The sequence below is a fragment of the Malaclemys terrapin genome, chromosome 6, assembly GCF_027887155.1.
Source record: "Malaclemys terrapin pileata isolate rMalTer1 chromosome 6, rMalTer1.hap1, whole genome shotgun sequence".
In the NCBI taxonomy this organism is placed as follows: Eukaryota; Metazoa; Chordata; order Testudines; family Emydidae; genus Malaclemys; species Malaclemys terrapin.
In genome coordinates, this window is record NC_071510.1 from 72,112,769 (window position 1) to 72,135,726 (window position 22,958).

The following is a 22,958-nucleotide window of genomic DNA, read 5'->3' on the forward strand; positions in this document are numbered from 1 at the left end:
AAAGGTATAACAATGTCCAGTAGTGGGAAGTGAAGCTAGACAAATTCAGACTGGAAATAAGGCATTAATGGTGAGAGTAATTCACAATTGGAACAGTTTACCAAGGGTTGTGATGGGTTGTCCCCCACTGACAATTTTTAAATTAAAATTGGATTTTTTTTTAAAAGATTTACTCTAGGAATTATTTTGGGGGATTTCTCTGGCCTGTGTTATATAGGAAGTCAGATTATATGATCACAATGGTCCCTGCTGGCCTTAAAATCTATAACTCTTGCCTTGCTATGTAGGAAGCAAGATTTAATGGCTGGGATTGGGGAATCAATTGGAATTCTGATGTGTTTGGTTTGGGAAAGAAGTGGCTGCCGAATGGAAGATATATAAGATGTACAACAGAACCATTCTACATGTAGTATATTACATAGAAATATATATATATATATATATATAATTAACAATACTGAGAATGTAATAGTTCTTTACAAATATTTAATCCCTTTGATTTCACCCCATGTTTAATAACATTAAATAAATGATCCATTTATTCATCAGTTCCATGAAGATGAGAACAGCTGGAGTGAGAGGAAAACAATCTTCCACTAATGTACCTAGGCTTCCATGCCCCTGGAGAAGCATGGCACTGTCCTCTATTCTAATGCATATAAATAGGGCCCTACCAAATTCACAGTCCATTTTGGTCAATTTCACAGTAATAGGATTTAAAAATAATAAATTTCATGATTTCAGCTATTTAAATCTGAAATTTCATGTAATTGTAGGGTTCCTGACCCATAAAGGAGTTGTGGGGAGGTCACAAGGCTATTGTAGGAGGAGTTGCAGTACTGCTACCCTTACTTCTGTGCTGCTGCTGGAGGGGCGCTGGCTTCAGAGCTGGGTGCCCAGCTAACAGCTGCTGCTCTCTGGCCACCCAGCTCCAAAGGCAGCGCAGAAGTAAGGGTGGCAATATTGTGACCCCCCCCAAAATAACCTTGTGATCCCCCTGCAATGCCCTTTTGGGTCAGGACCCCCAATTTGAGAAATGCTGGTCTCCCTCATGAAATCTGTATAGTAGGATAAAAGCACACAGAAAACCAGATTTCGTGGTCCGTGACACATTTTTCACAGCCTTGAATTTGGTAGAGCCCACATATAAACCCAGAAATGGTGTGGGAACTAATCACTTTCCTGTTCTAGTGAGGTTACTTGCAAACCTGGAAGAAGACAAACGGAGATGAACGATTTTAAGCTTGTTTTTAAGGTTCTTGGTAAAAAGCAAAATTGAGCCATGATTTTTAAAATAAGTGAGGTTCACAGTCAGAGCAGATTACGATTACTTAAACCCGGTACATTGCAGCAGGCCAAGCTTTAAGGTTCCCTTTCCTGGCAGCAGCACTCGCTGTTTCGCGGGTCGGCTGGTGCTCTGGAGGTAGCAGGCCCAACAGTGAATACCCCCTGACTTTACCCTGCCCTGTGCCCTTCTTTCTGATCCTCAATCGCCTTGCCGCCCTGCAGAGTCCGCCACCTTCTCCCTTGGTCCCCGTCAGGCCGCCAACTTCCTCCCGTCGCTCGCACTCCCGGCTGCTGAGTCCTGCCCCCCTCACCTAGCTCCTCCCTCCGCTCACACTGTCCCAGGGCGCCGGGCTGACATCACGCCCGGGGTTTCCATCGGGCCGAGGGAGGGGGAGACTTGACTGTACTGAGCGGCGGTAGCGTGATGGCGGCGGCCGGGAGGACCTAAGCGGTAGCGGTGGCGGCAGCGGCGCAGCGCGCACCCTGGTTCTCTTCCCCTCCCGGTTCGGGCTTCATTGTGCGAAGCGCCGCGGGCCAGCCCGCCGTGTAGGTCAGCGAGGGGCTCAGTGCGGCCGGCGGGGGAGAAGCGGCCCAGGCCCGGCGGCGGCGGCCGGAGTAGCCCCCGAGCCCGGGCTGCAGGCAGCACTTTCCTCTCCACTGGGATAACGCTGTGTCCCGACAGCGCGGCCCTGGGGAGGCCCGGCCGAGACACGCGCAGGTAGGAAGCGGCCTGCCCGGGCTGGGCTCCTTAGTTTTTCGCAGGGCTGGAGCTGGACTCACTGCGGCTGCCGGGGGCTCGGGGGCTGAGTGGGAAGAAGCCGGGATGGGGCCTGTTTACCGCTTCCAGGCGGGCCGGGGGTGATGAGCGCGAGGAAGCTGGGCTCGCTGTGAGCCACAGGGGGCTGAGCTCGCAGGCTCCTGGCGGGGGAGCCGGCCCTCGCGCTGCCTTGGCGATGTGAGGACCGTGCAGCGCGGGGGCCGAGTCGGCCGGGAAGCCGTGGCCAAGAGCGGCGCCAGAGCAGGCCGCGCCGGGAGCGGGGAAGTGTCCACGGAGGAGGAGGGAGACCGACCGACCATTGCCGGGAGGGGGCGGAGGCCGGGGCGGTTCTGACCTGGGCGCTCCTGGAGGGCGGGTGGTTGGGAAAGTAAGAGGCCGCTGCGTTTCGGGGATTACAGCCAGGGAAGCTCTTTGGCCCGCGGGTCCCACAGCACAGCAGGGAGGTGCATGGTGGGGAGAGGGAGCTGCGACCACCGGGCTGGGCGGGTAAATTTGGAAGCTACTGAAGGCCGAATGACTGGGATGGGGATGCCGCGGAGCCTGGCCCGCAGCGGGTGCTAGGCAGGCCTCCTAGCGGGCAGCTTTGTTGACCCACTAGACCCCACAGGTCTGTAATCGACAGGGGCGCTCCCACCACGACAGCGCCTGGAAGTGCTTTAGCGATGGGCCGCCCCACGGACGCGCTGTTCCCCTTGTGAGCGGCCTGTTTGTCTCCGATTCCCAGTCGGGTTGGGTTTGTGGCTGGGTCAGGATTATCGGGCTCCTTGGTAGCTCATACCCTCCGCCATGTCCTTTGTGTACTGGCCTGGATGAGAAACTGTGATGCTTGAGAGGAGGAGGAGTAGTCCGAGGGAACCCCAGCAGGACAGACTCAGTCGGATCACTGTGGGCAAACGAGGAGGAGCGGGCGGGTGAGCTGTGTAGAAACCCTCGTCTCATTCACATCCATTCAGTGCCTTCGGGGCACTCTTCATTCGCTGATTTGTTAGGAGGTTTATCCTTGTACTTCTGCTGTAGGACACTTACAGTGACCCCGGACGCTTCGGATACTTGAGTACACACAGCTCTGATTATCCTGGTATGTGAAATATTGACCATTTCAGCTGTGGGATCTTGAGTTAGATTTGTTATTGGATAACTCTTGACAAGTATAACTTTTTAAATGTGTGGCAGTTATGCTGGTTGATAATTAGAGAAAATGTTATGTTTGAACCTGGAAATGCTTTTACAGTATGTTTTTATAGTATTTATTTACTGATTTGATTATTGTTCCATCAGTTGAAATAAAATACTTGCCTTTTTAACCTATACTTGTTTAAAGTTTATTATGTAGTAGAGCTTAAAAGCCAAGTAGGTCTAGATCAGGGGTTCTCAAACTGGGGGTTGGGACCCCTCAGGGGGTCATAAGGTTATTACATGGGGGGGTGTCAAGAGCTGTCAGCCTCCACCCCAAAGCCTGCTTTGCCTGCAGCATTTATAATGGTGTTAAATATATAAAAAGTGTTTTTTAATGTAGAAGGGGGCTCGCACTCAGAGGCTTGCTATGTGAAAGGGGTCACCAGTAAAAAAAGTTTGAGAGCCATTGGTCTAGATCACATTGTTCAGCCCTTGATACATACAATAAATGACAGTTCCTGTCCCAAAATGTTGACCAGTAGTACCTTCTCACTTAAATAAAAGTGTTTTTCTAATTTATAGTATTTTCAGTTTGTGTACTTTGTGTTTGTCACAGTACTTTCAGTGTAACAGTTCCTTTGTATAGTCAGTCATACTCCGTTCTTTGTGTGGGCCTTTCACAGAGCAATGGGAAAGAGAAATGTTCTTTAAACAGGAAAGTGTGATTACAAAACTATCAGCAATTGCAGTGGGTAGTGCCAGAAACTCCTTTTCACTTTTTTTAATGAAGTAGATTTCATATTTGAGCCTTTCAATGTTAGTTTGTTAGGTCAGTTTAGCATCCTTAAAGGTTGTATGGAACCATGTAATATTTAAAATCATATTCTTAACACTTTTGTATGTCTAACTGTGTTTTAGGTAATTCGGGAAAGGATCTTGAATACCTTCAGTGAACAGTTGAACAAACAAGTCACCTGTAAAACACGTGGAGTACAAGGAAGACTATAAAGGGAACTTTTAATATCCATCTCAAAAACTGAGTGGACTTGTATTTTAAACTTCTGAATATTTACAATGAATGGGCACAGTGATGAGGAAAGCATAAGAAACAGTAGTGGAGAATCAAGGTAAGCACTAATTATTTCAAGTCTCTGCTATATGGTCTTGTTTGAAGACAGCTAGAATTTATAACTTTATTGTGGCCAGCTGAAACTCTTTGGCATAGATGTAGAACATAGTTTTTAGGTCTCATTCTGTCCTCTTCAGATCCTTATATAATGCCTGTCACTTTGGTATCTTAATGCATGTTGTATTATAAGCATACAGTTAGTTTATTCGTATTTAGCCTGTGCTATCTGCATTTGGGGGAAAAAAACAGCTTGCTTGGCATTATTTAACAACTGTCAGCATTGTTTTATAAAAACTGTAGACCTTAGTAAAGGAAGTTATTTTAGTGTGTTAAATTAGTATTTAGGTAATATAGTTGGTCTAAGAGAAGAGCTTTACTGTTTATGAAAATGATTTTTGTTCTGTCTAATAAATTTGAAGATGGAAAAATGTATTAAGAATATCAAAATAAGCCTTGGATATTGGAAATGCAACCTATGCACTCAGATACCATGGTGATGGATGCAGTATAAAAGCCCAGCCTAACCTATCAGAGGAGGTTGATCTTTGATTTTGTTACGTAATCTGTAGTTTTCCTTAGTTGCTGAGCTACAAAAGCTTTGGGGGCTTCACCAGTGTGACATAATCAGGTAACAAAATTGCCTTCTCAAGTAGGGCCATTGATTCATTGCCATTTTGAGTTATTTAACAATCTGTAATCTAGAAGTTACTAGTCTCAAACTTTGTTTTGGTGCTCGAGAATGTATACTGCTTTTAGTTGTTTAGAAGACTTTCCTCTTACTATAGGGAAGTTTTAGTATAATACAGAACTTGTCTTTCAAACCAAGCAAAACAGTCCTCATGGAACCTCAAAGGCTATTTTTTTCATAAATGGGGGTAAGAAAGATAAAACTTTGTGTGTATAATTTTTATAAATTGTGTAAATTTAGGGTCTCGCTGGATTTCTGATAACTTCCATGGCTGTAGAAAATACAACTTCCATCTAAAAGATTCTCTGCTTGGTTGCAGAGAATTTGACCAAATTGTTCCATTTTTTTTTTTTTTTTTTTTTTTTTAACATCTTTAGACTGAAACAGTTGTAAAGGAGGTGTGAACTACCTCTTTCTTTCAATGGGATGTTAGTTCTCATTCAAGCTTCAGTGTGTAAATATTAACTATTTAGCTAATCAATTTACCAGAACCTCCCAGTTAATGTATTTAAACACTATGGACAAGAATTAAAATTTGTTATCCTACAAATGTGCTTGGTATGGTGTGCTTGGGGATTGGCCCTGCTTTGAGCAGGGGGTTGGATTAGATGACCTCCTGAGGTCCCTTCCAACCCTGATATTCTATGATTCTATGATTAACAGCTTTGTATGACTGTAAGAAGTTCAAAGATTTCTATTTAAATTAAAGTAATATAATGCGTGCTGCACATGGGATGGGACAAGACATCCAAAAATGTATTTACACAATAAATACAATCATGCCTCTGTGTAATGAGAACTTCAGTTATACCTAGAATTAATAATGTATATGCATTTTAAAATGACAAGTTTCAGATTTTTGTTTTAGTGCTTGATAATGATAATGATTCACTCTAATGTTTCTGAAGGCTTACTTGATGAGTAGACAATTATCTTGCTTTTATTGGAAGCAGCAAGGTTATGGAATTTCAGCTGCAGTTTAATACCATAATGTTGCACAAGTTCAGAGCTATGCTTATTTTCACTTTCTCAGAAAAAAATTGCATCAACAAAGCTTGTCCTCCTGAATTTCAAAATGTTGTAAATCAAAATTCAAAAACTGTGGCTAACTTGTCTGGAACATCTCAAATGTTTTTGCAAATGTATGGGATTGCATTGCCTACTTAAAAAGAAACACAAGCCATCCTAATTAAAGATAATGTAGGAAGAGAGATGCCTCATATCAAACGGAAACACTGCACCTGCTGCATAATGTATATAGAATAGCAATGTATGTGTGTTTTCTTGTTTAAAAAAGATAACATACATTAAAAATATTACTATTAAATAAGCTGTTACAAGTATTTCCAATAACCTGATTAAAAGTGAATATCAAGTAGAGATTCTAATATACTTAATCAGCTTGATTATTAACTGTGGAGTCACTTTTCATTCTGCATTTAAACACCGCTTGTTTAAATGTATTATTTATTAACCATATAGCCTAATAATGCATGAATAGAGCTTAAACAATCCACCTGCCTACTTGCAAGTTGCAAGCAGGAAGCTTTCCTTTGTGAATGGTAGATATACATTTTCATTCTAAAGTTTTGAGCCCTAGTTGTGAAGGTAATCTGAACTGAATGTAAATTCCAGCAGTACTGTTTAGCTAAAATCTAACAAAGGGTTCTTAAATGTATGGTCCACCCATGTAATTTTGTTATACTATAATGCTTTTCAAAGTCTCCAGAATCTAAGCTTTTTTAAAAAGGGCATCTAAACCTCATCATTGCACAGTTAAGCTTCCAAATGTAACCAATGCAGTGATATCTGCATTCAGCCCATAACCCAGAGATATGAACTCCCATGTTCCCTTTTAATCTGACTGGAAGATCAGCATTAAAGCCCAGTGATGACACTTCACTGTCAACATTAACTATTTAATCACAGATCACTGTGGATGGAATGGGGTTGGGAATAGGAGTGAAGCACACTGGGTAGGTAATTGGGAGTTGCTTCAGGAAAGGAAATGCAGAGAAAAGGACTGAGGAAGCACTCAAAGACAGGGAATGCAGGAGAGAAACCGATAAAAAGAGGTTGGGGAAGGAAGAGAAACAAAGAACAGAAATAGTGGTGAATCTAAAAGGGTCTTTTATCTTTTTAGTGACAATGCAACAAATAAGGCATATTCTTCCCTTGAGCCCTGTACAAACTTTGTGATATTGCTGTGTGTTGCAGGGAATATGTAGACCTCAATGTATATCCTGGTCCATGGATCGTAATTAAACATAAAAATGAGTCCTCTCCAAATGAGTTTGTCGCTCTTGATCTAGAGTGCTGTTACTGGTTGAGAAAGTTGAGCAGTGACTGAGGACAACTGGACCTAAAATCAGAGGGGTAGCCGTGTTAGTCTGGATCTGTAAAAAGCAACAAAGAGCCTTTAAGGTGCCACAGGACTAACAGATGTATTGGAGCATAAGCTTTCGTGGGTGAATACGCACTTCGTCACCCACGAAAGCTTATGCTCCAATACATCTGTAGTCTATAAGGTGCCACAGGACTCTTTGTTGCTGCACCTAAAATGGAGCTTGTAAAGTAGCAGCCAGGAGGCTGGGTAACAGTAAATCATCAGATAACTTCTTTTGCTGTCTATCACAATAATTAGAAAGCTCTGGAGTGGGAGGAGCAGAGAGAGAATTCAGCTTCTTCCCAGTAGAGAAGAGGGCTGGGGGAAACATTAGCTGCGGACTTCAAATTTCACACACTAGCAAGAAGTTGTTGCAAAGGTGACGCTCTCAAAGATTGTTCCAGCAGCAGCTTGGTAATGGAATTCCAGCTGTCTTCCATTTCCCTCCGTTGGTGATGGGGAAGGAAGGAAGCAGGGATCTTGCTTTTGAAGAGTGCAGATCTCCCTTACTTTTGTGTCCAGTCTCCACCCCATTCAGAGGCTGATTAAATTTATCATCTGTCCATCCATAGCAGCTGCCAGTTAGGAAAACTTTATTTTACCACTTGTGAAAAAAAATCTAACTTATGTTCATAGTCCAAGCGTTTGCCAAGTATTGCATATGAACCTTGTCTGTGGTAGCAGCCTTTGTGCTTATAATTTACCGCTGATGCTGGCAATGGGGGAAGCTGTAGGTTGGACAAGACTAAATATCCTATCATCTAAACCTGCTTTCTGTCATCCCAATGTTCTGTTACATAATTATTATGGAGACTTCTTTTCTTTCTGCTTATTCCAGTATGTAAAGACAATATCACAGGATTATGGAATGTGTCCAGAGCAGTTAACTGTAACATCACAAATTGTTGTTCCTCTGAGTAGGAAGGAAGCACGAACAGATAAATTCAGTAATAATAATACTGTCTTTGTGCAAACGGCCTTTGCTATAAAGGAGGAAAGAAACTTTTTCAAGAAGACCTGATTCAAACAAAGTTTTCCTTTGGGGAGTGGTAGCTCTTTATGGGGGCTCAGCTACAATTGCCTACTAGTTAGTGTCAAGAAAAGCTTAGTGAGAAAGTTAGCGCAGCCCCTCTGGGGAAATTCAGTACTGTATTACTTACACCTGAATTGCATAAGGATAATATCAACACTCATGGGTTGAACAGAGGGTTGCTGTGATCTGGATTCCATTTTTCTGCTCTTACTGTGTGCTTCAGACAGAACAGGGCAGTGAAACATTGAAGAGTGCATCGAGGGGGGAAAGGAGAAGTGTTCATTCTCCCCGCTAGTAATCAAGAAGTGACCCTGGGTAGTGTTGTCCCCAAACCCTCTATGTATGAACATTGCAAACACTTATGAGCCAGAGAACTAATTCTGATAAATGAGATGCCCTGCTTAAATTCTACTTTAAAGCCTAGCCAACTCATTCCCCTGACCCAAACTGGAAACCCATTTTTTGGGGAAATGGGGGAAACAAAACACCTTTTACTACGGACAGACATTCTGTGGAGTTCCAACACAAATCAGAAGGTAAATGCAGTTTGTGGCACCTTTTCATCAAAAGATTTAATATTTAAAAAAACCTCTGGAAGAAGATGCCCTAAAGCTAAGGGCAGCCTATGGGCTTCATGGACCCTGCTGAGTTTCACCACAGTCCTCCACACAGGGGAGAGACTCTTTCTGTGTTGCCTATATAACATTAGTGTTAGCGAACGGAGTTTAAAGTGTGTTGGTGAGAATTAGTATTTCTGTTCAAAGAGCCTCTAAGTTTCAAGTGTATCACAAATTGTTTTGTTTTTGTTTTTACACTCCACTACAATAAAGCTAAATCAATGAGAAATTCCCCATGTCATCTGATGCCAGAGTTCTTTTTTATTTTTCTAGGTTGGAAAAACTCAGACTGGGTATTTGAGATACAAAAGTTTAAAACAAAGTGAGTTTTTCACTTCTGAGGTATTAGTAATGTGTGGTAATGCTTATCTCAAACAATCAGAACTGGCCCTTCCAATTATATTTAATTGTGTTGGATTCAGTAAGGACTGGAACCACTGGCTAGTTTAGGCGTTTAATATAGCTATTGCACAATGTATTCAGCTGCATTTGTTCTGATACAGGTATTCTAATCCTGTGTAGTCATGATCTAACGCAGAGGTGGGCAAACTATGGCCCCTCCTGCCCGGCTCCTGAGCTCCTGTCCTGGGAGGCTAGCCCCCAGCCCCTCTCGTGCTGTATCCCCTTCCCTCCCCCTGCTGTTTCCCCTCCCCAGCAGCCTCAGCTCACTGCGCCACCAGCGCAATGCTCTGGGCGGCGGGACTGCAATCTCTTGCCCGGCAGCAAAGCTGCAGAGCTGGCCTAACCCCGTGCTCTGGGCGGCATGGTAAGGGGGCAGGGAGCAGGGGGGGTTGGATAGAGGGCAGGGGAGTTCAGGGTGGTGGTTGGGGTGGGGGTGTGGATAGGTGGTGGGGCGGTCAGAGGGTGGGGAACAGGGGGGTTGAATGGGGGCAGGGGTCCCTGGGGGGGCAGTCAGGAAAGAGAAGAGGGGTTGGATGGGAAGTCCGGGGGGCAGTCAGGGCTAGGGGTTCTGGGGGCAGTCAGGGAGAAAGGGTGGTTGGATGGGCAGGGACCCGGGGGGGAGGGGGAGGAGGCAGTCAGGAAGGAGAGGAGGGGTTGGATGGGGTGGCAGGGGGCAGTCAGGGGTGGGGGGTCTGGGGGTGGTCGGGGACAGGGAGGGGTGGATGGGGCAAGGGTCCTGGGGGGGGGGGTGGATGGGGCAGGAGTCCCAGGGGGGCTGGCAGGGGACGAGAAGCAGGGGGGGTTGGATAGGGGGCGGGGGCCAGGCCAGGCCAGGCCACGCCTAGCTGTATGGAGAGGTACAATCTCCCATAACCGGCCTTCCATACAATTTCAGAAACCTGATGTGGCCCTCAGGCCAAAAAATTTGCACGCCCCTGATATAACGGGGGTAGATTGTGGGCCATGGACTTCTCGTGGCCGTCTTGTGAGCCGATGCTCTTCTCCATATACAGAAGGCCAATGAATCTGATCAGGGTGGCAAATGGATGGCAAGGAGCCACATGGAATAAGAGTTTAGTGGGGTGCGGTGGGGAGGAACTGGGAAGCACAAGAAGAGCCACATGGGGTTTTTATTGGTTTACATGGAAATGCTATGGAATTTTTGAAGTATATGGTTAAGAGGGGTAACAGAATTGGGAGGATATCTGTAGGGAGGAGCAACAGAGTTAGTGTGTCTGCATAGGAGCAAGCAACAGATGCTCAGTACAGAAATTATTCACGCTGTCATATTTATTTTGGAAAAAGTTTAAGGTTGAACATTCTTATTGGTAATTTCAGGGGAATGGCTTAAGGATACTGCTTTTTTTTTTTTTACGTTAGGAAAATCAAACTTAAATTTACACTTTATTTTTTTAAAAAACATTGGAAGTATGGAAGTGGACACTACTGCCTTGTTCCCTTTGTGCCAGGATGCTAAATCTTACGTAATGTACTTTCACGCAGATAAGTTAATTTCAAAACTCTTATGAAAAAGTTTCTAGATGAGTTTTCAATTTTTAAGCTGCATATGTCTGCAAAATTTTGCCTATGAAATTATGTCAAAGTAGTGGCTCCATCATACTCACGTTTCAGATTTCAGTTTAACAAGAATGTAGTAGTGGCTTAGTTAGTCTGGCTATGGGTGTCTCTACTCCCTCTGTTTACCCTTCCTGAGGTCTCTAATAATAGCATGGTACTTGTCATTCAAGTACATTCTCCTTGGGATTCTAGTTTTATTAAAATGACAGTTCAATGTGAATGAAAGTCAAAACCTGTTTTTCCCAGTTCCTACGTTCTTCAGCCAATTGCTGCTTCTTTTGATTCTCACTCCTGTCTGAATTCAGGCTGCCCTTGTATTCCCCAGCAGACCTGGCTTCTAGTCTCATACTCCTGTCAGGTGATCATTGTGCGGAGTGGTAAACTAAGTCATGAGTGAGGCAGAGCCCTGGATTCTCAAAGGGCAAGCTCAACCTGTGACAAGGAGTTGAATCTCATTGAAATGGCAATTAAAAAAAATGGAATGTAAACTGAGTACTATTTATTTTTCATTATAGTTTGATGAAAAATGGATGGACACAGAAAGAATAAATTAAATCTGCCAACTTTTCACTAGATTGTCATGCTTTTCTTTGTACCAGTTTTGTGCAAGAAATCTAAACCACTCTGGGAAATGTTTTTTTTCCACACTGTTGCTCCTCATGCTCATTCTGAAAATATCAGTTATACATGCGTAATATTGTGAAAGGTTCTTTTCAAACATTGAACATGAAATGAAACTTTTAAACTATACATTGTGAACTTGTGCTCCAAGCTCCACTTGATGACATACCTGCTGCAACAGAAATGCAGTTACTCCCTTAAGTACCTGTTCAGGTGAGTATTCCCATACAGCTCAATAGGACTGCTTGCATGAACAGGTAGTATTCATTGTGAGACAGGGTTGCAGAATTGGGCCTAACTAAAGAGGCAGAGTTGATAACAGTGAGCAATATCCATCACTTTTCAGCTGAGAAAGGGAGTGTCTGGCATAAAATGCCTTTGGAGAAAGTGGCGGGGGGGGGGGAGGAGGAAATAATATATTGAGGAAGGAACCCTGCTTTTAAAGCAGAGCAAACCTCAAGCAAAGGAGGCATTAAGATATGACTACATTTGCTTGCAGCTATCAGTTTGGATTCACATCTTAACATGTTTGTCACAAAGGGAGCCCACATACTGTTTTATTGTAATGTTTACTTGACTGTCATGTTGTCATGTTGTAGTTCTCCAGTAAAACAATTATTTTAAAGGTCAGGTTTGATATAGTGTGAAACACTACTAGTAGTAGTTGAGTTAAAAATGAAAGCTTGTAATGATTCTTTCCTTGAAACATATTGATCACTTCCCTTCTAACATCACATCTCTCCTTTTCCACTTCAAGAAAGATTAAACCACTTCTGGCACTGTCACACAATTTAGAGAGAGAGGGGTCTTTTAATTCCATAAATCCAGATTGTCCATATTTAAACTTTTTTTTCAAACTGATTTAGATTTGGGAATAGTTTCCTCTTTCTTTTCTGTAACTAAAACTGTTGGAACAGGAAGTAGTTTGGAGGATGAAGTAAGTCTCATTTGTGGCACTAGAAATCTGGGTGATGGATTTCTGATTGATATATCTGATTTTTTTTTTTTGTTTTAAGAAAGCTTAAATGCTAAGTGTCTTCAGTCACTCAGCAAAAAATTTGAAAATCCATTCAAAAATTGAATGGATGCACTGCTTTCCTAGGATCAGTCGTCAGTGGGAATGTTGGAGATGGGGGGGAAAAAACACCGTTCTAGAACCATATTATGTCAAGTTGATCAAGATAGGTCTTGTATGCACTAGGAAAACTTCAGTTTTAATCACTCTGTGGATCACTTAGCACATATGTACACCCAGGTGTACTTTTTGGATGGGAGTTAGTGCTATCCTAGAATGCCTTTACTCATTCTTCCCTGACAGTTTTGATAGCTCAGACTACTGCCTCTATCATCTGTCAAGCTGTCTACAGCTAGGCATGCAAACTGCTCAAACCCAGTCTTTCTGTCCCAGTTCAGTGTTTGCCTGAGAGCAGCCAAGATGGAACTCTGCTGAAGTTGGCTCCAGTTGGCTTCCAATGGATACATCTCCAATTCCATCTTACAGAGAAACAATGAAGGGCACAAAAATAGCTTGAAGTACAATGTAATTTAAACCTGTAACTTCTTGTATGTATATTTTGTTCATGGAATTCCACCTGGAAACATCTCTCCTCATGAAATGAGTATTTAGTCTGAATTACACACGGACTCCCCCTCTCCCTATACAAGTGGGGCTACTACAACTTCCAAGTCTTTCTCTTAGGACCATCTCCCATAGCCCTACACTCTGAAAAACAGAACAGAGGCTTTAATGTATATGCCCCAGACTGTCTTTTCACCCTTCATCACTGACTACAATCTCAGCCTCTCATTTGCCCATTTCCTTTCCCCCACCCCCCTTCTCTGCCTTCCCACCTAAGGCAATGGAGGAACTGGGTGGGGTGCATGGAACGTGGTCAGCAGAGGTTTAGGCTTTTTGTCATGGTATCTGCTGTAAGTAGGAGGGCATAGCTTCTGCCTGTCAGCATCAGATGAGCAATTCTTCATGCAGAACAGCATCATTCAAAAGTGACAACTAAAACAAAAGTATGTGAATAAATGCACATACATATACTATAGAGATTATACACCTGTTGCAAAGTGCTGTGCTGGGAAATGTGGAATAGGTACCCAGAGGGGGAGAGATGCGTCAGTGGACAGAACACTGGTATGCACCTGGGGCAAAAATGCAAAGAACCTACAGTTGAAATAGCATGACTGATGTGAACTCACTGCATTGTTGGTACTTATGCGGTGCTGGTTCGCTTATCACTGCTTCACTTACACAATGCCTCAATTCTTTTTTTGTACATGTTGCTTAAGAGAGGAGGTACCAGTTAAAGAGAAGACTTGAAGGCCAGGAGCTGGTGAGAGTGGAGTAGGGCATATCCTCCCAAGTCTTCATAGACCTGGGGGAGGAATGCCAAAACCCTGATGTTCTACTCCAGTCTAACCATCCCAACTCTCTGAAACCTTCCCAGTGCACACAGGAACACACACACACGCCCTCTCCCCCCCAAACCCCCGACAAACCCTCCAGTCAACACACTACTTTTTCTCCTCCAGACAACCCATCCATCTTATGATGACTTTCTGGCTCTTGGAAAACTTGTCAACTCTGCTTTGCTACAATGGTTATTTCAGGATTAAATGAGGTACCCCATGAACACCAATGTTTGTTGACACAAATTACACACTGTTCTCAGACCCTACAAGCCTATGGAGAGGGAGTCTAGGCTAGAACTATTTCTTTGGACAGGTTTCAGAGTAGCAGCCGTGTTAGTCTGTATCCGCAAAAAGAACAGGAGTACTTGTGGCACCTTAGTGTGTTAGTCTCTAAGGTGCCACAAGTACTCCTGTATTTCTTTGGAATGAGATGTGTAGAAGTTTATTTTTAACCTTATTAATAATTCTGAATGGTTGGCTCTTCATTACTGATACTAAACTACAGAAGTAGATGAAGTAGACTTTCAAAGTAAATTAAAAAAAAAACAAATCCCTCTGACTTTTGCCAAACTTTCTAACTTAATTCTGTTCTTCTCATTTCTTCTGGTGATACAAATGGATTCTTCTCTCTCTTCCACCCACCTTTCCTTTCCTCTTTCTTTTCTCCATCAGCTTGGTTAGGAAGAACAAATCTCCCAACAAATGTGTGAGCTTGAGAAAAATAATTACTGTCATATTTTAGGCAGAAGCTGTGAATTTGAAATATGGATGGAGTGTTATGCTTCCTAAGATAAATTCCTTCCTTCCCTCTCACCTGCACACACAAAGTAAATTTTATAACTTAAACTTTCATAGTACATTCATATCTCAAAGCAATTTACAAATGTAACCCTTTCTGGATGTGAAGGATATTCTACCATCAAAAGAGAACTTGTCAGGCTTCAGTAATCCGATAGAACGCAGGGACAAAAAACAAAAGCTCATTTGGGGCTGTAGTATCAATCCAAAGGGATGCTACAGTGGTCCATGTTGGCATAAACTATTTATCAGTTCTTCAGTGTACCAGAGCAGAGTGATCCCCCTGTTAAAGTAAACTGAAAAGGGAGAAAAAAGGGTTTGTCCATTCATATTTTTTTTACATTATAAACTTAGATCCACCCCGGAGGACTGCCTCTGTTGTGTGTTTTGTCTCATGTTTCCCATCTAGGAAATGACAAGCCCTTGATCAGGGAATGGGGACATTTCAGAGCAATCTCAATGCCTTGTTTTCTTTCCTGGGCAAGGATGCGGAAGCTCAATAGCCTGTTTCTCTACACGCCCACTTCAGGGCACTCAGGCCTGGTCTGCACCTAAAACTTAGGTCAACCTAGCTACGTCGCTCAGGGGTGTGAAAAGATGCATGGCCATGAGCCCAGAGCCTGGGTCAACTGACTTAGCTTGTAGGGTTTATGCTGCAGCGCTAAAAATAGCAGTGTAAACGTTGGGCTCGGGCTGGAGCTTGGGCTCTAAGCCCCTCCCCCTCACCAGGTTCTTGAGCCCCCAATATCTGCACTGCTATTTTTAACCCCACAGTGTGAATCTAAGTTGACTTGGGTTCTGAGACTCACCACCTCTTTTTTTTTTTTCTTTTTTTTTTTTCCCCCTTGCTGTGGAGACATGTCCAATGAGCACTTCATAGAAATCGTTCATTGGTCCTCTAAGTAACAGAAACATTGTTTCTCTCCCACTGGGCTAGGCAAAGATGGGAACAGAGGTAGCTTTTAACATTGTCATTTAGACTTGCTCCAGGATTAGAGACCAGGAGAGAGAATGACACTGTTGGGCTTCACAGCTCTTAATGGGGCAGTTGTAGATAGTAGAGCACTTCCCTTCATATCCACAACAGCTACAGCCAGCTACATTAAGAATACTTTACACTGCATATGCAGTATTGTTGTAGCCATGTCAGTCTCAGGATATTAGAGAGACTACGTGGGTGAGAAAATATTTTTTATTGGACCACCTTCTGTTGGCAAGAGAGACAAGCCACACAGAGCTCTTCTTCAGGTCTGGGAAAAGTATACTGAGCATCACAGCTAAATGCAAGATGGAATAGATTGTTTAGCATAAATAGTTAGCTCATATTCTAAGGGACCATTCAAGGTAGAGTGGCCTGTAAACACCTCTGTATAGGACAAAAAGAGGGTATTTAGTGGGTTACAGATTGTTATAATAAGCCATAAATCCAGTGTCTCTGTGGTATGTTGCATATGGCACTTTTAACTGAGGATATCAATATTTGTTTTCCTAAAGATGGGTATTGTCCCCGTTTAGACATGGAAAAAGTAAGGCGCAGAGGTTAAGGGCCAAATTTTACAAGATTGCCTCAATTTTTAGGATGTCTAGTTTTTAAACGCTGAGGTGCTTTAAATTCAGAGGTGCTGGGCATGCACAGCTCCCATTAACTAATAACTAGTTGTTTAGTGCTAATATTGGAATGCTTTCTTGGCATCCATGAGGGCATGATTTTTTTTTCTTAAAGCATTGCTCCAACCACATTATTTTATTATAGAAAACATGCTCTTGATAAATATCCAATTAGATTAGCGGCTTTGGTGTTTTGTTTTGTTTTTTAAAATAAAGCTACTAGTAGTCTTTAAAACAGTTACTGCATGCTTTGTAGTTTTATGTATTCATCAGTCATTGATAGGCGCACAACTTGCATACATTGGTTCAAATAGTTTTAGCACAAAGGAAAGTTCGTTTAAAGTTATATAACAGTTTTTTTAAACATGTGTGATGCAACTGAAAGTCTGTTAAGAAGATGGATTAATTTTTGGAATAGTTTATTTTTTTTGTATTACCTGTTGTTCTTTATCAACATGCTTATTTACAGTCCTGGTATACATTCGTTTTAAATTATTCAGCTACTTTAAAGGCAATATTGTCCCTATAATGCTGTTTGTTGTTGATGTCTGTTTAAAAATATTGGGGCTTCTATGTTAGATTAATATTATGGTTTTTTTTTTCAGAATCTGAGACTTTAGCACAGGTTATAGTGAAAATTGTTTTGAGAAACCAGATTTGTTTGTACAGTATCTTGAACATAGTTCATCATATGTGCATATAAAAATATAGTTGCAAAATGTTATGTACACTAATTCATTCTTTTTAAATTAAATTATTTGAAGTGTGATGTAACTAACGGAGGAAGAGAGAGAGAAGGGGCAGTTAGTCATCTCAAGCATAACTATGTACATAGGACAGGTGACTTCCTGGGTGGTCATGCAATAGTTTAGTGGGAGACTCAGGGCTTTTCCAAATGGGGAATTTTACTGGCATAAGAGTATCAACATGGGGAGTTATATTTGGATAACTATACCAGTAAAATCATGTTAGTATAATTACCTATCTAGGCGAGCCCTCAGGAATGGAATCCAAGGGTCCTGATAACCCTGTCTTTGTATAAATCACCAGGTCCAGATTTGCAACACAAGGCGTGAAATGTAACCTACAAAGGATTTTGTTTAAATTGACGATTTGTCCTATTTTGGTTTCTTTATGAAATTGTGTGGTTTTTTAAAAGTTTTGAAGTTTTTTCTTTTTACTTCAAAAATATTAGGAAAGACAATCTGATCTATCCTGCTTTTGCTGGAAGACCTCTTTGCAGTCTTAGAGCATATTTATTGTTCTCTGTCTCACCTGACAGTGATGGGTGATACTGAAATTATATAGATGTTACTTAAAACAAACAGCTACATAATTGAGATGGGTGTGAAATGCAGTGCCATTACCATTCTGCCTGATCATGGATGACCTGTCCTATATTAGGGTGCTGTCCCTGGTCTTTGCTTGAAGTATAAACTTTTCTACAAGGTTTGGCTAATAGCTCTGAGTTTATCAGACCCCTTTCTCCTTTCCTGTTGTCTGGCTGTCTGGAAGGAGAAGAGGCTATCTCTTTCTTTCCATCTCAGTTCTGCTTTGTGCATCAGCTGTTAATTAATTGCAGGGTGAAAATCGTAGTACATGTCTCTATCCGAAACCCATCGTATAACCTACACTGGACACGAAAGCTAGAACTACCTGTCCCAAAGTTGAACTTGATGGAAGTTGGGTGTAGGGCTTTCACAATAGCAAGATGATCATTCTACAGTTTCCTCTTATAGGGAATATCTCTCACCTTGAATTTCGCCCTATTTATAAAGATAAGCAAGGGATGTTTGTTTTGCCCATACCTTTGAATGAAAGTAAAACTGTGGACATTTAATCAACTGGCAAAGTTTTTTTTTCCTCTCTCTTTAAAGCTGTTGGCTGCAGAGGAGCATAGTCTATAGATATATTGTTAATTGACCCAACTTGTGAAGTGCTCCCAGTTATCACAGCATGGAGGTCCTATAAATGGATGCAGTGTGTTATTTAAGAGTAGGCTATTATATCCATGCTTGGCTAATTTCACGATTAATTTTACAGGTGAAACTAAATTATTTCTAACTTCACTTTGATTTTATTCTACTATTCAAAATGCTGCATAATATTCTTTTATGTCTAATTACAGCCAGTCGGATGACGATTCTGGTTCAGCATCAGGTTCTGGATCTGGTTCAAGTTCTGGAAGCAGTAGCGATGGAAGTAGCAGCCAGTCAGGTAGCAGCGACTCTGACTCTGGTTCAGAGTCAGGCAGTCAGTCAGAATCAGAGTCTGACACATCTAGAGAGAAGAAACAAGTTCAAGCAAAACCACCAAAAGTTGGTGGAGCTGAGGTAAAATGCACAAATAAACATTCCAGTGAAAGATATTAAACTTTGTGTGGTTATCTCCTGTAGCTATTTTCACTATAGATAAGAACTGGAATGAAAGACTCGTTAAACTGTTAGGATTTGAGCTTGGATTGATTAGTAAAATATCTGCATACCATGACTGGAATATCATGGAAAATATTAAGGCCAAGATTTTCAGAAATAGATACATGAAATTATGCTCCTAAATTCTTACCAGGGTACCTAAATAAATAGCCTGATTATCAAAAGCGCTGAGCACCCAGCTGCTCCTATTGATTGTAGTAGATTGATAGTCCACTTTTCAAGATCAGGCCACTTATTTAGGTCCCTAAGCCACTAAATCCTTTCTTAACTCTATTCATTTTTGAAAATCATATCTGTATACTTTAGCTTGCTGTTATCTGATAAACTGGAACACTTCAAATTTGCATGTAGTTAGTCTTCTATGAGGAAGAAGTTTGCAAAATTTCAGAAAAAAATCTAAATTGTTTAGAAAATGTCTTCTGAGCATATCCAGTGGGATTAAATAACCTCAAATTTGCTCTAGTTGCTTCCGTGTGTAATATATAAAATTTGTAAAGTATTATGACTCTCCTTGAATGAAAGAAAGTATAATAAATGTAACAGAATATTAATTAACATAATTCTGCTTAAAACTCAGTTTTTCCTCTTCATTCATTTTTTTTAAAGTGTTGCAATGTTTTCATATGAAGCAAAATTATTTGACAATTGTACTATTACATTCCTCATCGGAATTATGTGAGTTATAACAACTTAAAATTGAAATGTGTTAGCAATGGCTATAGCATATGTATTCTTTTGTGTTAATATAATTATTCTTAAATTTACTGTAAAGCATGCTACATTTTGCATTAAAATGCTGTAACAAATTGAAACATTCTCCTCAGTCTTTAAATTGAAAATAGTTAATTTTACTAGCAAAACTTCAGTTAGGGGATTTGACTGTCTTAAATCATTGTAAAGTTCCACTGTTTTTGACTGCATGACTCTTCTATTTGAATTCCGTTTCAGTTTTGGAAATCAAATCCAAGTATTTTGGCTGTACAGAGATCAGCCATGCTCAGGAAGCAGCAGCAGCAGCAGCAGAAAGCAGCTTCGTCAAACAGTGGGTCAGAAGAGGTGAATAACTTATTTTGAATCTATGCTTTAAATGTAAACGTAGAGGTTACATAGCTCGCTCCGTATGTATGTGTGAAAGTCTGTATGAAGGCAATAAGCATTGTGTACACACATCTCAGGAGAGAATTTTGCTCTTTTAGAGAAATGTTGAATCATTTTTAATTTCGTATATTTGGGTAAGTGTTGCAGAAATTACCTTTCTTAGAAAGCACTTTAACCAGATGTTGTCAAATTGTGATCCATGGACCAAGCTGGAAAGTCACGTATTACTGGCTCTCATCTGTGTTTCCAGCTTCTAAATTACTTAAAAGCATAAAAGTACTTTCCAAATATTACTTTTCCATGTAAGCAATGGCTGTCATTTCTGAAAGTATGTTATGCTGTAGTGAATGGGAGGAGATGTAGCTCCATGCTAATCCCTATGAGAATATGGTCCACACTATTTAAAAACAAACAAACAAACAAAAAAAGTTTGAAAACCTTGGCCTAAACTTGTAATCTCTTCCAAGGCATTACATTTTCTTGTTGTAGTGATTTTGGAATTATTCAAATAGAAGGTTTTAAAGTCTCAACAGTTGATTTTATTTGAATCTAGGATGCGAGCACATGTTTAAAAGGGATACTATTGAGGTTGAGAGGGTGAAAGTTTATCTGTTAATCAAAAAAGTTTGTGGACATCTCTCCTCACTTCTAAAGAATAATTAAACAGTATGGTCAGAAGTATCTTCTCTCATCATTTCTTCATTTTCTTCTTCTGTTACTCTGGACTTCTGTTTTTGTATGATACAGTTGTTTTTCATTTTAACTGTTTGTTTAGTTTTATGGTAAATGTAAGTTAAGATTTTCTATGTAAACACTTAGAAAATCTTAACTTACAGCTATTGCTAAATGGTTCTTTCTGAAAGTTTCTTTTCAGGATGAAATTTTTCAAGAACTGTTTTCTGCCTGAGTGAGAATTATTTTAGGGAAGTCTGAGTTGATATGGTCCATCCATTTTTTTTGGAGAGTAAAGGTAGTGAGGAGTAATATCTTTTTGTCTTTCTTAAAAAACAGTTTAAACAGTTCTAGGGCCTGAGTGGGTTAAAAGGTGATATTTGGTACAGAGCTTATCTTTAAACTACAGCAGAGATTTTCAGTCTCCTGATGGAAGTTCATTTTGACTAACTTATGACAGTTTTAAAAATGTACTTCATGCAGGCACAGTAGTCTTTAAATAGATATTCCAATAGAGCACCGTGAATGCATAAACATTTGTGATGGATTTTTGAATCATACTAAAATGTGGAAACCCTAGTCATATTCAGTGCATCATGTACTGAAGGAGACCGGTAATCAAACATGAAAAATAAATTTATACCAATTCAAGAATGGAAGCCAGACTGCTAACAGTTGCACTGCTCTTTTAATATTTGATAATAAATTCTATATATTCTTTGCTTTCTCTGCAGGATTCCTCTAGTAGCGAAGACACTTTGGATGACTCATCCAGTGAGACCAAGAGGAAAAAACATAAAGAGTAGGAAATTTTATATATAAGAACACTATATAAAAATGTCCTTCCTACTTGCATATTTTAGTATTATATATACTTCATCTAATATATAAAAGTATTTCAATTCTACCCTGACTTCAGGTTGGTTTTTGGACTTGATTTTGTCACTTCTCACTTTTGATTAGAATGTTGGGATATTTTCTAATACATAGATGTTTAGATGCAACATATATTTCAAGTTGAGTCCTATATGTAAAACAGGACTTTAAATTCCCCAGTTCGTAAAATACCCAGCACCAGGTACACTTGTATTGATAGTGTCTGTTCAAAAGCACCTCCAGCAATGCTTTGTAGAATCTTACAGTGCAGCTTTTTAGTTGTAACATACTTTTCCTGCTCAACATCCTATCCTGAACATAATCTATATATGGCCATGGTAATTGGGCATAAGTTATATAGGTCATTTTATCTCCAAGTCAATAGTTGGAATTAAGCAGTTAATGACAAAGTTGTTACAATTTGACATCTTTTTGAAATCTCAAGGGCAAAAATGACCATCATGTTTGACACTAATTGGAAGACTTATTGATCTCAGTACAGCAACCAAGGATTGAATGACCTATGGAAATTAAAACTATCCTATCACCCCGAGAAGCATGCCCTTCGCCTGGTCAGAGTTGAGGAATGTTAGAGGTGCAGCATAGGGAAGTCTGTACTGTCATTGCCTGTCTGATACAGTTTCTGTGGAAAATAAACCAATTTCTAGGACTGTCAATCTCACACTTTTCAGGAACTCTTTTATAATTAAAAAAAAAAAAACCTCTTTGAAAATTAGTGTGTAATTTTGTATGTTTGTATGTTCTTTTTGGTTGTGATTGACAAAAGTTATTTATTTTTTTCCTATCCTTTGTAGTTTAAAAATTCACAGAAATCTATTAAAGTATGGAAAACCAAAAACTGTTGTTGAATTTTATAGATCTAATTATTTTGTTCTAAGAATATTTTAACTAGTGCATTTGTTTGTAATTATCTTACCAAATATGCAGAAACCTCTGTCCATGTTTCTTGAAACAGAATATTGAGCCCTAAAAGACAAATTTTCATAGCTGTTGCCTATTTGTCCAAATACACCTCTACCCCGATATAACGCTGTCCTCGGAAGCCAAAAATCTTACCGCGTTATAGGTGAAACCGCGTTATATCAAACTTGCTTTGATCTGCCAGAGTGCGTAGCCTTGCCTCCCCGGAGCACTGCTTTACCGCATTATATCCAAATTCGTGTTCTATCGGTTCGTGTTATATCGGGGTAGAGGTGTAGTTACTTGCCAACCTAAATATCAGTTTGTCAGGATGCCCCAAATTAATATCCAAGGAAGAAACCCTGATTATAGTAGGTTCATGTAACACTATAGCATTAAACTCCTGAACAATTATCCATTTACTGGAACACTGAACACTGAAAATATAATCTTTCTTGTATCTGTAAGAGGTAAAGTGAAGGAAAGTGTTTCTA

At 40.7% G+C, this 22,958-nt stretch overlaps 1 protein-coding gene across 2 annotated transcripts in view; it reads left to right on the forward strand.

The window, feature by feature from the left end:
• Positions 1–508: 508 nt before the first annotated feature.
• CHD1 (chromodomain helicase DNA binding protein 1) overlaps positions 509–22,958 on the forward strand; it is a 71,355-nt gene continuing 48,905 nt past the window's right edge. The window contains exons 1-6 of one of the 2 annotated variants that reach the window (XM_054031982.1): positions 509–2,005; positions 3,083–3,143; positions 4,100–4,308; positions 18,591–18,795; positions 19,846–19,953; positions 21,402–21,469. In XM_054031982.1, coding sequence (XP_053887957.1) covers positions 4,256–4,308; positions 18,591–18,795; positions 19,846–19,953; positions 21,402–21,469 — 434 coding nt within the window. In that variant the 5' untranslated portion in view covers positions 509–2,005; positions 3,083–3,143; positions 4,100–4,255. The remainder of the gene's footprint in view (positions 2,006–3,082; positions 3,144–4,099; positions 4,309–18,590; positions 18,796–19,845; positions 19,954–21,401; positions 21,470–22,958) is intronic. The other variant, XM_054031983.1, reaches the window with a different exon arrangement.